The sequence below is a fragment of the Zonotrichia albicollis genome, chromosome 8, assembly GCF_047830755.1.
Source record: "Zonotrichia albicollis isolate bZonAlb1 chromosome 8, bZonAlb1.hap1, whole genome shotgun sequence".
Lineage (NCBI taxonomy): Eukaryota > Metazoa > Chordata > Aves > Passeriformes > Passerellidae > Zonotrichia > Zonotrichia albicollis.
In genome coordinates, this window is record NC_133826.1 from 16945766 (window position 1) to 16963969 (window position 18204).

At 37.0% G+C, this 18204-nt stretch overlaps 1 protein-coding gene across 5 annotated transcripts in view; it reads right to left on the reverse strand.

The window, feature by feature from the left end:
* EVI5 (ecotropic viral integration site 5) overlaps positions 1-18204 on the reverse strand; it is a 70704-nt gene that overhangs the window by 20392 nt on the left and 32108 nt on the right. For 4 of the 5 annotated variants that reach the window (XM_074546101.1, XM_005482083.4, XM_074546102.1 and 1 more), the window contains 5 exons: positions 15428-15562; positions 13243-13383; positions 12573-12731; positions 10799-10945; positions 8003-8098 (listed from right to left, as the gene is read on the reverse strand). In XM_074546101.1, the coding sequence (XP_074402202.1) occupies positions 8003-8098; positions 10799-10945; positions 12573-12731; positions 13243-13383; positions 15428-15562 (678 nt within the window). The remainder of the gene's footprint in view (positions 1-8002; positions 8099-10798; positions 10946-12572; positions 12732-13242; positions 13384-15427; positions 15563-18204) is intronic. The other variant, XM_026790558.2, reaches the window with a different exon arrangement.

Below are 18204 nucleotides of genomic sequence, written 5' to 3' on the forward strand. Positions count from 1 at the left end.
TGGGAGAAATTATTAAGTCCTTTCCCTCTGTTTGAAACCTTGACTTTCCCATTTAAGCCTCTTACTCTATGGAGCCTGCTATGTCACTACGCACCCTGCAATCAAAATGCAACAGTAAAGCAAAGTTTTAGCAGAAGCAGAAGAGAGATGCCACAGCCCTTCTAAAACAGAAGTGTAACAAACAGCTGAGCTTAGGTAGAAACTGGGTGCACAAGGGGCTGTGAAACAGGCACTGCCGAGGTCAGACTGTATAAACTAACAGCAGAAGCAGGAACATGCAGCAGATTGGGTTTGGCACACAAACAGCTGAAAGCTGTTTGCATATATCATATGGGAATTCCACATTTCCATTACATTGAAGTGGTGTTATGGTTACTTTTTATTCTAGGAATAACACTGTAAAGTCAATGCAGATATTACAGAGTAATTGTGTGTATTTGCTCACGGAAGAACTGACTGTAGCTACAGCCAGTTAGAGCTGAATGGAAGGCATAAGCCTGGCCTGTAAGGGGGCTATTATTACTGAAAGGCAAGTAAGTTTCAGTTTTCCTTTCAGAACTACAGATTTTGTAGAGCTAGCAATTCACAAACCAAAAAAAAGTAACCCTGCATCTTCTACAAACACTTTTAAAAAGGTCATGCTGTAACTTCCTCTTGCAACATTCAAAATACAAGTGATCAGAAGCTGATCCTTTTAATTTGCTGATAAAAAAATCATCTTCCTAATTAAATAATCCCATGTTCTATGGGCTACCAGTCTGTCTACAGTGGATAAATTGGAAGGATGACATAGGAAAAAAATTACTACAAGATATCAGAGTCTTCTTTACATCTGCTGCTCATCCCTGATCAACAGAAAAGTATAGTATACTAAGCTGGTCATGCCATTGTCTTTTAAAGATTCTTATCCAAGTGTGGCAGCAAACTACTGGAAAACATGCAGGAGTCAGACACCACAGCATTAAAATATATTTTAATTTCTATCAAAATAATCTAATTTAGAGAATAAATAATAAGTAGACAGCTGAAAGCTTACCTTTATCTAATGAACAAAAAAGTCCTTCAAAATTTTACCTGTCATATTATGATTTTTAAGTTACCCAATATTCTTTAATACTGTGAAATGAGACTGATATTTCTCATCAATAAATACATTTTTATACAAGTACAAAGTACTACCATGATCTTCCAAATTGTTTCACCTTCCATTGACATTTCATGTTAGAACATCATCTGAACTTAATGCAAATAATTCCCACCTTAGCATGAGCATTCATTAATCAAAGGCAAATTTGAATGTGAGGAACTTAAATTTGGCAGTAATATTCTTTAACAGTTGTTTTTCATTAGGGGAGCTTGACACCACCACCCCTCAGCTTCCTTGTCTCTGAACTAAGTTGAGCCCAAAATCCTTAGCCACTCCTCACAGACTTTCTTTTCAGCCCTTTCACCAGCTTGATTTCCTTCTGGACACATTCAAGGACCTTCACATCCTTCTGAAATAGTGGAGCCAAGGACTGCACACAGTAGTCAAGGCAAAGCCATACTACACAGTTACTACACAGCTGCACTGACATAAGAAAAATTAAATTGCTTTCTTGCAGCTCAATTTCACTTAATGCTTCCTATTGTGCCATTTACTTTAGTAGGAACAGGACATCTAACTCTGCATTGCTTGTATACTGTGCTTGAATAGTTTTGGACTACTGTGCTTGAGCAGCTCTGAGGAAAGCACTCAAATCAACAGTAAGGGTTCAAAACTGAATGTTAAGGCTCCACTTACAATTTAGCAGTCTTTAAGGTCTGAATGTCACACCTTTTAAAAGAGAACAGCATAAGTAACTAGTAATCTCCATGTTAAATTGTTTAAATCTAGAGTTATTCACATAGGATGTGGGTTGCTTGCTCGGTTTTTTGGTGGTTGAGGGTGAGGGGGAGCACTCTTATAACAAATCTGTGATATTTGGAGAAGTCACAACACAAAAACTATCTGGTTGCTAGGCAAATCATAGTGATTTTAAATGTAAAATTAATATACAGAGAAAAAATCAGAGAACGTATAAATAAGCAAAGTGTGGGTATTATCAGAATTGCAAAATAATGAAAGCTAGTCAATTCTAGAATGTGGGAATTTGTTTAAAACCTCATGGAGTCACATGTGAATGAATCTCTACACCCACATCCCTGGCGTACTGCGTCTGCGCACCGGCACCGCTGCAGTGCCCACCTCCTCTTGCCTGAAGGATTTTTAGCACAGCAATGCCAACTGGTGTTACACGTAATTAAAGAAGCATCATTCTGATTTCACTGCTTTTGAAGACTTTTAACTGCTCCTTTTTAGTCTTTTCTGACAGACCAGCTCCAACAGCAGCACCAGGGTTAGAAATCTTTCCCAGGGTAACGAACACCTTGTGGCAGCCATCACCCTCCACCCGGGCGCTTGTAGCAGGGTACTCAGGCAATCCACAGTCCAACCCCCTGCCCCAGAGGCTGTGTATATAGTGGGAGTAGCACGGGCAGCCAAGCAGGAAATGAGCTCTACAGATCAAAAAAACCCGCTGCTAAAACAGAACTCAGGCCCCTTCACAGTTTTGGAAGCTCTCACCTCTCTCATCCTGCTGTGAAGCAGCAGAGTGACTGTACTTGTGTGCATATCAAGAGCTACACTGAGAGCTCCTGAGAAGGAAAATCTAAACTCCAAAAAATTTCTCCTTAAAATGAGAAAAAATTCTGTCCACAAAAAACTACCAGCTGAGAATCATGGTTTTCATATCACACTCAAATGCTCTTTTGTCTGGCTTTCTAAGAAAAAAGCATCTTGCCAAGAAGCAACAGCTAGTCTCAAAAAGCCACCTGATGCTACTGAGAACTCCTGAACATATGGAGACCTTTCAAATTCATTTAGCATCAGGCCAGGATGTATAGCTGGAAATACAAGAGTGCAGGGACAGAGTGCTTAAAAAATGCAGATCTAAAATACCTGAAACCATTACTGTATAACAACCTCCCAAAATCAAGTTTGGTACTCATAATAAAAAAGGGCTTATACAACAAATAAATAAATCATCAGAAAGCACCTGAAAAAAACACTGAAAAAAAAGCTGGCTTTTGCTGCTTGATCAAAGTTTAAGACACAGAAGATCAGTGTAATCAAATTCCTGTTGCAGGTGTTTCATCCTAACAGGAGTACAACTTTGCTAAAACACTCAATTTTCACATTGAATAGGAAATATACATCAATAAGAAAATAAGCTGTTTTAAATAATAAGAAAACATCTAGGGTTGTTTTCATTTTAATAACTGTGAACTTAAAATCACAGAAAAAAATATTTACATAGGCAGTCAACTCCAGGCACACCAGACAACTGTCTGTTCCTCAGTAACCTCTTTACTAAAAATTACTCAAAGATAGGATGTTTCCCTAACACCCTTAATTTGATCTTTTCTGACTTAGAAATATTTACTTGGTAACAACTTGCCTCAGCCTCTTTTCAGGCTTTAAAATTCTTACTTTGTGGCAAAAGACACTGCATTAAAAATGTAAATTAAGTATATGCAGAAGGGTAGATGTGGTAACTAGTGTCCTTTCAGTGACTTTACAGTGACTCATTCTAGACTTTCAAAAAACACATCACTAACATCACACACCACTATTGATAAGAGTAAAAAAAGGGTTTCCTGTAATTTGAAAAGATGGAAACAATTTCTTTACTGAACAGTCAGTACTTGGAAAAGTTATTAAACAGAGGTCACAGAAAGGCTTCATTCTAAAGAAATAGTGCTAAAAGTTTAAGCTGTGGAGAGATTACTAGCACAATCATGGATTTCCTTTACAGTTGTTCTCAAGCTGCTTTGACCAGGTTAGAGATAGGGTAAATGTGACACAATTCTCTGAATCTGCCAGGAAACACAGCAGCAAGAAGTGATGTTACTGTCTGTCCAGATCAACCTAACCAAAAGAAGAATTAATTCTTATGGATAGTTTTTGCATAAGATCACTCAGATGTAAAACGTGTTTTTCATATTACAAGTATGCTCTATGCTGCCCAACACAACCCAGGCACGGGTCATTTAAGAGAATACTACAGTCACCAGCCTGCATAGAAACGGAGGGAAAGGAATTAAGCTGCCAAGCAGAAGCTACAGCACTTCCACTGGCCTACTGCTCCTCACCCTAGGCAGCTGAGTGACTGCAGCCTGTAACTGATTTAACCTTGCCTGAATTTTTCTATTCTTCTTTCAATTACTGTCAGGAAAAACTTAAAAAACCAAAACAACATCAGTGGACCAGCAGGGCTGCCCATATGCAACCAGAAGGAACTATGTATGCTCATTTCAGAGACCTTGGAGCCCTTTCCTAAGGAGGCTACAAGAGAGCTGCAGAGGGAATTCTGACAAGGGCATATAGTCACAGGACAACAGGGAATGGCTTTAAACTGAAAGTGGGTAGATTGAGATTGGATATAAGGAAGAAACTGTTCAGTGTGAAGATGGTGAAGCAGCCTGCTCTAGGGAAAGCTGTCCTGCCCATGGCAGGGAGGTTAAAAAAGATGTTCAAGATTCCTTGCAATCCAAGCCATTCTGTGATTCTATGTTTACGTCCCAAACATAAGCTGAACTGGCAAGTGAGAGAAAAATAAAGACATGCTAGAGAAGTAAACAAATAAACAAATGCTGGCAAAGTAAACCTTTGTTTCTACATAACAGGGTTATAACACCAAGGTTTTTCTTTGTCACTTCTGGGCCTTAGGTATGTGCAACATAAGTTAAACTTCAGTTATACTTCAATTCCATGCTATTTTTGCACAGAAAGTCTAAAGAAAGACCTAGAATATCCATCATGTATTGGACAACTCGTTGCATTTCAATATACTTACACAAAAGTTTAAAAGCTTAGCATCATGAACTGAATGCTCAAACAAGACAAGGTGACATTTAGAATATATTAAGAAATAACTTCTTAACAACATAATAAATTGACAACTTGTTGCAGCATTACATCTGTTATTGAATGATAGTTCACTCTCCATCCCTGTCATTGTTACTAACCAAAACTAAGAGTGACCCAGAAACTGTGATTTAAATCTAGCATGTGTGTGTGATGTCAGATCAGTTCTTATGTGGGAGTAGTGATACTCTGCATTACAAATTTAACATCACCGTCTTGCACCTACACCTACGTAAACTTTTAAAAGAAAACCTTGCAATTTAGGTTAAGTGCTGCTATGGCCCATGTGGACCTTGCACTGAATCCCTTGAACTTCTTAGAAAAGCACCACCCCCCTCAAAAAAAAAAAAAAGGGAAGGTTATGTGGTAGGTTAACTTCCTCCCTTCATTTTTATCAGCTTTGAAACAGCTTGACAAGCAGACCTATTTGTGATGCACTGTGAATCTGTACTTTAATCCTGGTGCCTATTCTCCAAGACTGGCTAAATGTATTTCTGGTATTAAATATTGCATTTCAAGTCATTAAGGCAAGTTCTGATTAAAAGGGCCTCTGCTCCCCACATCAGGTGACAGCAATTACAGCTGTCACCTGATTACAAGCTGAACAGAAGAGAGTGGGAGGCAGCTCTTTCTCCAGTGATGAAGAAGTTATCTAGATTTTCAATCTCCTTTAAAATTCACTTTTGTTTAAACCCTGTTATCAATTGCATGTTTTATGATTGACAAGCTTTGGGAATTCAGGATTTCCAACTCCATGATTACATTTCTTTTGGTGCAGGTGTTTCAAAGGCTTTTGAGCATGAGTACCCAAAAAGGAATTTCTGATCATAAGTTTCATATTTGCTGGCAAAACACACTGGTGAAAAATACATGCTTAGATTTTTTAAAAAACCTAGACGTCAACCACAGTTCAATAACAGCAGTTCAAGTAATGTCTATAGTGTCAAAAATAAATAAACATTAGCAGAACTTAATTCTGCTAAATTATTTGTTTTAAATACTATCAAGTTCACACCAAAAATCTGTATTTCACAATTCAAGAAATTATCTTTCCTGCTAGTGTAAGTTTGAGATCAGATGCTCACCAAAAACCTAACAGTGCAAACCCATCAAATGAACATGAATCTCAGCCACAAAATGACTTCATACTCCACACTGCATACAAAGAAAGCCCAGCCACTCTCGCTTTTGTGAAGAAAATCAAGAATTTTACTGAGATCCACCTCAAGAAATCATTAGCAGGTGATAATCTGAGAATACCATAAAGACTGGGACTTGAAATATACTTTGGAAGGAAATAAAAAACCCTATAATAATAAAAACATAACTAAAAATTGCATTGTGCAAAGTAGCACTTGTGAAAAGAAAGGAGAGATGATGTGGATAACCAACTGAACCTGAGAGCGTGCAATATGATGACAAAACAGGAACAGTGTGATCCTTTGGATGTATTAGCTGGAGTCATAAAAAAGATTACATTCCTGCAGTTCTTTCTGTCTCATGACAAGGTATAAAAATCCACATGCAATCTAGGGATCCCTAAACTGAGCAGAAATATGGAATAGGAATAGGAGAGAGCAATAAAATGATGGAGCATGGATGGTTTGATCAGTTAAACAACAGAAAACCAAGTCAGATGTATTTACACTAAAAAATGAACACAATTTGAATTGCATGCCAGCTATCCAAAAATTCCCAACTGATCATGAGGGGATTCACCATTTCATAAGTCAGTTCATACTGACTACATTTTGAGAGATGTGAATCTATCAAATAATGGAAGCAGCATGGCATTTGAAGTCTCTGCTAAAATAAAAATAATGTAAAATGAGTACTCACTGCTCACCCACTAAATCACATTGTTTGAAGTAACCTTTAAACTTCCCCTCTCTTTTTTTAAAATGTCAATTTGAGCAGAAGACTGACCTTAACTCAGCTACTCTCTTGTTATCTTACTAGATGATAAATGATTCATATGCAATGCTTACCATACTTATCTAGGTATTTCTAATGTACAGATCACAGCATTATCTAAGCAGTATATGATTTAAAGAAATGATTGCTTTAACTTTCAATAAGTTTAGTGCTTGCTGCATTAGAGGAAATATAACAAAAATTCTTTATGCAAGTTCAATGAAATTTATGTGCACATTCCATATACAAAGAGATGAAAAAGATACAACTAGTTGAGAAATGATAGGGAAAAGGTGACTTTGAAACTGTATAATAAAATCATCACCTCAAAGGAAAGATTTCGGGGGGAAGAAACACAATAGCAACACCAGGTTTAACAAAAAGTAATCCAGAGAGCAACTAGATCATAACTTAGTAAAAATAGCCAAGAAAAATTTTGCATCAGAATTCAGACAGGGCAACAGTACATGATTATAAAAAGGTCAGACTACAGTAAGACATCATGATTTCCCAAAGCCAAGAAAATATAAAGCACAGCAATCTCAGGTTTTCTCATAAAGGGAGCTGCAAGTTCATGGGACGGTGAAAGTTCCAAAAGGAACTGAAAGTGTAAGGAACAACACAGAGGCCAAAGGATGCGTCTTGAGATCCTACAGTGACGAGGTAGCAGTAAATATTTCTGGTTTCAAGATTTACATGAAGGGAGTAAGAGTTTTACAATAAATCCTTCAATACTGATCATAGCAGAAGAGTAAGCACAGAAAAAAAAATGGTTGTTGGAATCAAAATTGTATGCATCTATTTTTGGATAGAGGATGTTTACAATCTCATCTCTTAATTGGTAAGAAGCACCACTTACAAGGGAAAAAAAAACCCGAGAAGTCAGAGTTAAATAAAGTGTTGTCTTTAACAAGGTATTTGTACAAAAGGAATTATTAACAGCTCACAGGTATCTGCCCAAGTTAGATTTAAGGCTTTGCTTGTACAGGAAATCAGCAATACGGCATTATCCCACTTGGCAAAGCAGTGTCTTGTATTCACAGTAGGCTAATGAAGAAACACAGCAGAGGAAGAAAAAACTTCACAAAGTACAAAATCTAATCAGTATCAAGTCTGACATTTAATGCCATCACTCGTTACCTGGATTTCTAATTCAGCGATGTGCTGCTGGAGCTCTGCCACAGCTGCGATGCGCTCTGCCTCACGGAGCCGCACTGCCATCACCTCTTCTTTACTCTGCAAAGTCACAAAGGGCACCTAACTAGTACCACTTTTAGCTGATTAAAGAGTGTGCACTGCTTTTGCTCAAAATCCTAACAAAACTTAATATACTGCTCTGTAAACTACCACTATTCTAGAGAACTTAAATTTAATTTTAACCCATAGGAGGAGCATGCAATAATCTAATATAAACTCTAAAGTATATTAATTAAAAAAAAAATAATCTCTGCAGATATGAAAACTTGCTGTTATCAGTTTCAAAGTCCAGAAAACAACTGTCTTATTTCCCAGAAATATTATACTGTAAATTAAGAAAAAGAATCAACATTATAAAAGAAACCAGCTCATGCTTTAATTTTGGATTTTGTGTAGAGAGAAACAGCAAAGCTACACAAGAGTTACTTATTTCATCATTTCCTTTGTCCTAAAAAATAAATACAAAAGCAAATATATTTTCAACCTCATTTAGTCCAGCTATCTTAGTCGCAGTATAAAACAAAGATATTTTAGAATCAAATACTAATGCACGTAACCTACAATTGGCCTCCCACTGTAAGCTTAACCCACTAGTCTGTCTATAAATGATAGGGAGTTTGAAAAGAGAGAAAAAAATGTCCAGATTCATGAGGCAAGTCCTCAAGACTTCAGAGCATAAAACAATATTATATTGTCAGCAGCCTGGTACAACCACAGAGAGAAAGCAGCATTAGATAATTAGTGAGCAATACTAATTACCTGAAGAGCAAACAGCTCTGGGGAAGAGACAGATTAGGCTCAGGTACACCTACTTTTATAGCAGACTGGTGTAACTAAACTGTATTTACTGCAAATCAGTTCCAGTACTTCAGTTATTTTAGTGTGCTTCGAACAAACAGTACTCAATCACCCTTCATTAGACAGTACAGTTAAAATAAAATCAAACATATCAAAGCTTATCCACAGGAGCTACTTCTAAACATGCTACTTGTTTGGTTTTGGGTCCTTTTTTAAATATTCTTGTATTGGAGCTATATAATCTACAGGATCCAATTAACTGCATTTGTAATCAGTGGAGCCCATTTCAGAGAAATCTATCATGTGCTAGACAAAGTTTAGCCATTCTTGCTAAATTCTGTAGCATGATTGCTTAAATAAAGCCAAACCGACAAGTCCACAGGATTGCATGTATTTAACTGAAAGCTGAAGGAAAGACTGGCTTGGTTTGACTTTGGCATCAGAGATGAGTCAATAGTGCTGCTCTAGATGGCACTGATGCTTTATCTCTGAAACAGAGCATGTTCTCAGCAATTACCACAGAAGTTGATATGGAAGGAAGGACAAGACTGGGTAGGGGTACAAACCTTAAATCGTAAATTCTTTAGCACAACTGATTAGAAAGATCAGTGGCGAGTTTCAAGAAAAAAATTCAAATTGATCCTTGCTGTAGAAGCAGTAGTCAGATAAAAAAGGGAAAAACAATGTGGCAAAAAACAGTTGCTATACAGGTGGTATGAGATGCAACTGACTACAAGAAAAATTTAATTTCTGCTTAAGCATTTCAAGACATCTTTTAAAAGAAAAATACAAGCTCCTGAAATAACATACCAGTTTTTTATGCATATATTTGGAGTTGAAAACCTTAATATATACTTTTTGAGACAGTAGAAATATTGCTACCTAGCCAAGACAAAAATAAAACTAGAGCATGATTTCAAACAACTTGAAAAAACAGAAAAAAAAATAATCCAACATCAGTTAATAGAATCAGGAATAACTGTTGTTGGTTTTGATATATAATCAAATACTACTTGTAAAACTGTAAAAATTAGCTGCAAAACAATTCTTAGGATCTAATGTTAGGAAGTCAGTGAAGACATTTCACTGGCTATTCACCATAGCTACTTTCAGAATTTCACAGAATCTCTAAAGAGTATGACTGGTGCTCTGTCTATTACTGTCACACTTTTCTCTAGCTCATGCTTTAGAACATTGTTCTACAATTGTATTATCCCATTGAGAATACTTATGTGTACTAATTCATTAATCAGATTAATATTGCTCTTTACATAGTCAACATAAAACCAGAATATTGATTACACAGTCTCAATCCTCAATCTCTTAAGGATTAATGAGCACCTTCAGTATCAAAAACTAATCAAAGTAAGTTATGGGTTATATGAAAAAGGCATCACCAAGATTATGATTATTTTAAAAAATCAGTAAAATTAATCTCAGCAGTAAAAAAATAGTACTTAGGAAACCAGAGGCAAACAAGAAAGTCAGTAGAAGCAATTTCTTCTAGTTAAGTTTCAGTGTCTTTTTTCCTAAAAGCTTGTGATGGAGTTTGACAAGACAGCAGCAGTTACTTCTTTACTGCACTGTACATTCCAGTCCCACTAGAAACAAATGGAACTGGCAAGACAGTAAGAAAAATGAAAACCTGTTGCTGAGGAGTCTTTTTATATTATACACAGACTTTTCTACTTTTCTGAGTAGAACCATGCTCTAAAGTAAATATTTATCTTCGTGGGACCACAAAGAAGCAGCTCTGTCAAAACCTCAAGTGGTTTTTGTGAGATAGTAAATTCAAAATTATACTGCCAAAAATCAGTAAAAAGAATTTTGGTTTTATGATTTATGCTTCTCAGTTAAGACACAATTTTATCCAATAATGGCAGACAAGACTAAAATGTACATATATTAGCACACAAATATTCTTTTCAGGATGTCATTTACCTTGCATTCAATCTCTGCTTGTCTACGTTTTGCTTCATTCAACTGAGCCAGGAGTCCTTTGTTCTGTGCAGAAAGATACTGCACCTTCTCCTGTAGGTTGGTGAGCTCCTGCTCTGCCCTTCGTAAGTGATTGCTATTGATCTGGTTCTGAAATGTATGGCCAAAACAAGGAAACAAAATACATGTTAAGGAAAGGATATTAATCTAAGTCCCTGAAGCGTGTTAAAACAGACTTAGAGGTGATTTACCATAAAAAGCTTTTGATGAAAAGCATTTAGCATTTTCCAAGGGTTAATCAGAAGAGACTGCACAATAATTTGCTTATCATCAGGATATTCAAATTGTTCTTGGACAGGTGACTCATTGTAAGAACATTATTGCAAAGCTCCACCACACTCCAGTAGATCTCTTTTTCCCAATTTGTTGCCTAGGTAAGGCAGATTTTGTGAACTTGTATCCCAACTACACTATGCATCCAGGAAAGATCAGGTATGTCAGAAATACTGACCTTGCACATTTCCCTGCCCAGTAAATTCCTGAAAGCAACATGGCACCTTAGCTGAGGTCAGTGCACAAGTACAAGTCACAGCATTTGTACCTGCAGCTGTGCACACCATACCGGGAGAATGGCATTTTTCTCAGAGGACAGCTGAAAAGCCTAAGCACATACAAAGACTCCGTGTGTAACACTGAAGTGAGAGGTACCTAAGTGCATGTGAGCCAAACAGCAGGATCCCTCCGCCCCCTACTGACCAAAACATTATTGACATGTCAGTGAAAATTTTAAAAAAATTAAAAATTTTAAAAGTAAAGCAAGAGGAAACTCGTTCAGTTGGTATACACAAAGCGGTGCCTCTGTCAGAAAGAAGCCTTCCTATGCCTTGAAGTTGCTTCATCTATCTTCAATAGCACATCCTTACATGCTCTCCTGGCTTCTGGAATTGCTGAACCTTTCCAAGTAAAGCTGTTGTTTGTTTAGTTTTGTGGATGCATGGGTCTCTTTCAAAAAGTAATATTTAGCAGGTATTTCATGGGAAGATTTCTTAGAAGCCTCATGCAAATCCTTCTCAATCATCAGCACATTGTGCTTATTAACTTGAGTGAAAGTTTACTAATACAATATGAGCTCACCACTTCAGTGCATTTTCATTTCAGGTGCTTAGCAACTTATTCCCTACTTATACAAAAACAATCTCAGCATTCAAGGTATGAGTGTCTTTTCTGCACAAACCTCAGCAGCCATAACCCATGCTTTTCTATTCTGGCACATTAAAGGCAAACCTCTGCTAAATACCCCTGACCAATACACAGCTGCTTTGCTGAATCTCCAGCTTAGTAACCAGATTCAGGACCTCAGCAGAAAATCAATCACCAATGTCATCAAAAAAAAGCACACACTGCCAGGTAAACATTACTATTATCAGAACTGCCAATAAGATTTGTGAAATTTAAAACACCTTAAACATACTTTTGTTGTTATTACACCAGTTAAGATTTAATGACTTAAGATGCACACACATTCAGTGTCTAACAACTAATCCAAATTAGAAATTCAAGAAGCATAATCCTGAAAAAGATTGAAGGAGAGACATTCAAGTTGGACTGTAAGCACTAGATTCTCCCATCCCCATCTAACAGAAGTAAAAACATCCCACATTTTGGAACTAAGGTCCTGCCTGTAGACAGTGAAGATCATCAGCAGGTATATCAACTATGTAACAGCAAACTGCCAGCATCCAGCTCAATTCCCACATCCCAGTGTTCAATAACATACCTGTGTCTCCACCTCCATCATTCTTTGCTTGGTCTCTTTCAGTTCAGCCTGGGTTTCTGCTTCTCTCAAGCGCACTGTCATCAGCTCATCCTGGAGCTCATTCACTGCATTTTTTTTGGGAGGATCTTTCCATCTTCCAGTGGTACGAGCTAGGTGACGCTAGAAAAACAGCATGGTTTTGCTGGCAATGCCTGATCATTCCTGCTGTTTCCTTACTTCATCTAAGGTCTCAGTTATAGAGGACAAATAGCTAGAGTTCCCCTGTTGATCCCATGGAAACATACTGGTTTTAAGAACAGACAAAGAAAAAACTGAACACATTCATTCCCAACTACATTAAGTCAGTGAACTGCAAGTATATCCTGAGACTTTTGTCTATTTCTAGCCCTTTTTAACATGCAGCAAAGTAGGAGTACTGATCAGGTATTTCCCTCCTACCATTACAGTTAGCTGGTAGCACAGGCCCTCTGCCATCTATACCAACTAGGCACCAATTTCTAACATTTTTTGAAGTTAAGTTTCTTGTGACAGCCAAATTTAAGGATTGTCTCACCTCAGCAGTTTGATCCATAATCATTAGTTTCTACTTGATCTCAGTATCTCAACAATTTATAGTCTTATGCTTTATCACTGAAAACAAAAAATCATAAAATTGTAGTGCAGCCCATACCTGCCAGTGTTCCTCCAAATCTTTGACTTGCTGTCTTAGTTCTTTGAGACCCATCAAAGATTCTGCTTCTCTTAATTTTACTGCAATCAGTTCTTCTTGTAGTCTGGCAACATTTTCCTCATCAGGAAGGGAACTGTTCCTCTGCAACAAGGAACATCCTCTTAAATATGTATTTGAATAAAATTGTGCTTAGTGAAACCCAGTCCAAGAACATAGACATGCAAAAATAACTATGAGAACTTTAAGTACGCATCCTCTGCAAAATAAAAACCATCAAACAATCTAAGCTTCTGGATATTGTGTGTATAAATAACTTCCAATTGCCAACTACAAAAAAAATTTATAAGATAGTAGTTCTAGGTATTCTTACCTCAAGATTTCCCTGAATGGTATCCCTAACAAAATGTTACATTTACAATATTTGAACACACTATCAGAATATGGAGAGTAATCTGGAAGGTTTTGATCTAGTTGATAAAAAGTAAAGCAACAGTGAACAGAAATTACACCTTAAAGCTAAAACTTTTATTTAGGTTTACAGGAAAAATAATGAATGGAAATTCATTTTTTAGGAAGTAGGTCATCAGCCTTTGAAAAGGAGAACAGATATGCTAATAAAGGAACCATCTGTTAATATTTATAAACAACAACCAGTCAAGAGGTCTTAGAGATGAACAGTGCAAGACACATGAGGAAAAAGCAGAAAGGTGGTGAGTGAGAGAAGGCTAACCAGAAAACATGAAAACACCAGGAAAAGCATAACAAAGACAAAATCCTAATGATGGAAATGTGGGAGAAAAACAAGAGGGGAAGAAAACAGACAGGCTGTCTACAACCTCCCTACAATAAATCACTGGTCACCAAATATTCAAAGCTGAACTGTTCTTCATCACTTTATTTCCCTGTAGTTGTTTTCAGCAAAATTGAGTGGTTTTGCAGACGTATAATACTGTGACAGTTGTCGGGTTTTCTTGAGAGTTGAGTAAAGCACCTGATTAACATTAACAGAACACAGCACAGCAGCCATTGGTTAGCATTCCATGGGAATTTTGGGATCTGAGTATTGGCAAATACAGGAAATGAGAGGGTTTGTTTCTGAATGCTTGTGGCACTGTCACTGTGGCCATGCAAGTCTCGGGTTATTCAGCACAAGCTCCCCAGATTACCTGACTCATCACTACCAGCAGTAAAGAGCTCTACTGGAGGAATTTGAGGGACTTCAGCCACCTTGTCATGCGCATAAGTTCATTATGACACACTGAAATATTACTGTATGTCTGAGTTTGTCTGGTGCACTGGAACTAATCCCACTATTCCAGTTTTTCTTCACAGGTAAGTTTGCACTGTATGCTGTCTCTATACTGTGAAGATTAAGCAGTCTCCTGAATTTTGAAAAATACTTTATATCCTGAATTCTTACCAATGGTCAATACAGTAAAAACTACCACCCTACTAATACTAAGCTCATCAGATAACTGAAAAATAAATCTTGACTCCAGGGGGTCAATCTAATTAGCTACAAAGCCTGGGTACATAGCTCATTAACATTTCCTGAAGAAACTAATTTCAAAGCCAGTACAACAGGATCTGAAAAGCATGATTTATACCAGGTCAGTTATTGGTTTTTTTGGTTTATCTTGCAGTTAAACTTCGCTTCAAAAAAGGTAAATGTTTGACAGTAGGTCTGAGTACAGCTTGAACTCTGGCATCAATGTCACAAGCTAGCATGGCACCCAAAAAGCAGTAGAGATTTTGATACTGAGCAGTGAAGGGATAAGGGATTCTTTCCCTGCCCACAATGGGAATGGTAATATTGAACCCATTTTTTATCCCCTTCCAAAATATTCAGTTTCACATCATCTCAATGCTCACTCTAAGCCCACTGCTCTTGTTGCAGGATATAATTTTGAAACAACTGATGTTTCCTCTCAGGACTTCACCAGAATCCAAGTTTTCTACTACAGCAGGCTTCAGGAATAGAAGAAAAGTGATCAGTTATTCACAAACCTTTCCCTGCACAAACAGACCTTAGTTTTATTGTTGTACTTCCAGGTTTGAAAAGCATCTCACAGTCACAGAAGCATAGAAGAGAAGGTTCTAGAGCACAGTTCTGCTTGTTAGGAAGGACAGGGACCTGTAGTTTGTTTCTAGTGCTGTTCTGTACAGAGGTCCTGGTTTGATTTACCTTTTCCATCTCTAGAACTTTATCTTGCATCTCCTTCAGGGCACAATGGGATTCTGCTTCACTCAGCCTGGCTTGGACCAGCTCTTTTTCCAGCTGTAGCACAAAGTCTTCACTGTATCGTGAACTGCATTTATGCTACAAAGTTTGCAGAAATATGTTTAGTAAGAAGTACAGATTGTTTGAAAGGGGTTTTATATACCAGATTTGGCGGGACAAGTACATTCAAATGTTTAATATCAGGAGTACCAGCATAAGTGCTTGCCATATACAACTCTATTAATGTCAGTCCAGACTGCTAACAAACATATCCCTACTGCCCTGTTTCTCAAACAACTGCACCTCCACACAACCAAATGTATCTGACAAAAATGAGACCCCTACCAGTACTGACAAGCAGCAACTCACACTTCTCTCTCATTGTAAACCTAACTGAAAGATTCTCCAACGATTTGTGATTATTTTGTGATCTGCAGAAAAAGATGTTTGGGAAACACTAACTAATTCCAAGGTTAGTACAAGTATCATTCAATCCTTTTTCACTTGAACTCCAACTCAACAGAATCCTTCCATAATCTTGGCTTTAAATAAACTACACATGCTTCAAAGCACAATGACTTTGGTTTGCCCTTTTCTTCACTCCAGCTCTTGGGTCTCGTTTGCTCACACACTATATATTCCTTCTGAGATTCAGATACATCCAACTGAAGCACTTCTATATAAAAGACTCTCTTAACTTTTCCTCCCAGTCAATAGTTAAAAAATACATTTCATTTCTTTCCTTGTTTACTTTAAAATGACCTGTCAGTTTGACAGATGTCAAACTTGCTTGATAGGCAACACCAACCTAAATCAGCCTTTAAATTTCTGATTGAAGAAAAAAGTGGGAGTTGGAATCCTCAAAGTGTAGTTGTTTAGTTACTGTGTTTACTGTTTTTCAGCTACTCTGAAAATTACATTTAGAGGAAAATCATATATTTTTGGTGTCATCAACTATATTGTGAAATATAAGTACTATGCTTGGATTCATAGATTCAGTTTTAATTTACAATTCAACTTTTAAAAGATTACTCATTATACTACAGATACAGCTGTGTCTTACATTATGTTTGCATCAAACAATTTCATCTAAAGTTTCATCATAGTTTGCATCTAAAAAACAGTTAAAAAATGAACAGAAGTCTTCAGTTCCACATGCTTCTGTTAGGGTGTGACACTGACTTTTTATGTAAAAATAAAAGGCAAACAGGACAGAACAAGAATTTAAATGTAACTATACAGTCAAGGAATTTTTTTTGCTTTTATATTTCTGCATGTCAATTAAACCTTTTGTCAAGACTTACAGTACAATCCAAATTCAAAATGTACACTCTACTCTTAGTGTTACTATATTTCTTGTATATATGTGCCTACAGGAAGCTGCAATGAAGAGGATATGCACAAAGCATTAAAAGGCAAAGGCAGCTCAGGCAGGCAGATTTCAGTGCCATTAACACTGTCCACTTAAGCACACAGCATACTGTGTGCACGTGAACACACATGGAACACAGACACACTGTGAGCCTTGTACATTAATACTCATTTTTCCCTTACACAATACCACTTATTATTCCACTTAAATTCATAGCATTTTCAACCCACACAGCGTTCTTGTCTCAGCAAGCAGTGGAGGCAGACCTGATGTGAGTGTAAGGAGGAGGATGGTGGACAATGCTGATTCATTTCTACAGGTGCTTCACATCATGTAGCAACACAAGTACCACATGTAACACCATACAGAGGCAGAGAAAAAGCAACCACTCTTTTTTATTCCCTGGCTGTTTGTACAGGTTCATCCCACAATACACACAGCAACTTACATGGACCTTACATTTTATGTTCCAGGTTTCTGTCTGCAATACACATGGAATGAGAGCAAATGCAGTGTTCTCCAGGACACTGGCAGAACACAGCAGATTTGAAGAACTGAATACATGCTGATTTTGCAATAATGTAAGTGTATTCTATAAAAATCTAATAGATGATAATCAAATAATTAGTAACGGACTAAGAAACGTTATTAATCCAGTTTCAAGCACGAGCCATGACTTCTTTAAATCTGTCTTAAGATTTTGCCTGCCTAAAGAATACGTTAAGAGTACTTATTTACTTAGCCACAACAAACTCTGAGTCAAGTCTTGATATACAAAAAGCCCAGCCAAGATCAAAACAGACTGAAGAAATCAAGATTCACAAATCAGAAGTTGTGCATTTTGTTACTTAGTAAAACAAAGCACATTTTCAATAATTTAGTATAGAAAAGTAACACAAGTTTATATTTAAAACAACACTTGAAAACTACTTTTAAATTGACTTCAGGAAAAAGATCTGCTTTTATATATCTGCCTTAAGCCCTAGAATTTCTGACAATAATCAAAATGCAAATACAGACTTTCAGGCACCAAACATTTTAACCACAGTAAGACTTTCTTGCCTATGTTGAAGAGACACAAGTAACATAAAGGACTACAACTGTAGTTCCACAGCCATTTAATTCTAAAAGAAACAAGTCCTTGCTGGGCTTCATACAACTAGACTGATTTCCACCCAACTTTTCTTAAACATAACCATACCAAATACTATTTTGGCTGATGACACATGTAATTACACAATGTTTCTCCAGTACACTATACTGAAGAGCACTTAACAGATGACTCAGCAGCTCCCAGCTAACTTTGTTTATACATTTGAGCACTAACTGTAGTACTTCCCTAAATACAGAATTCTTATTTTCTGCCTTT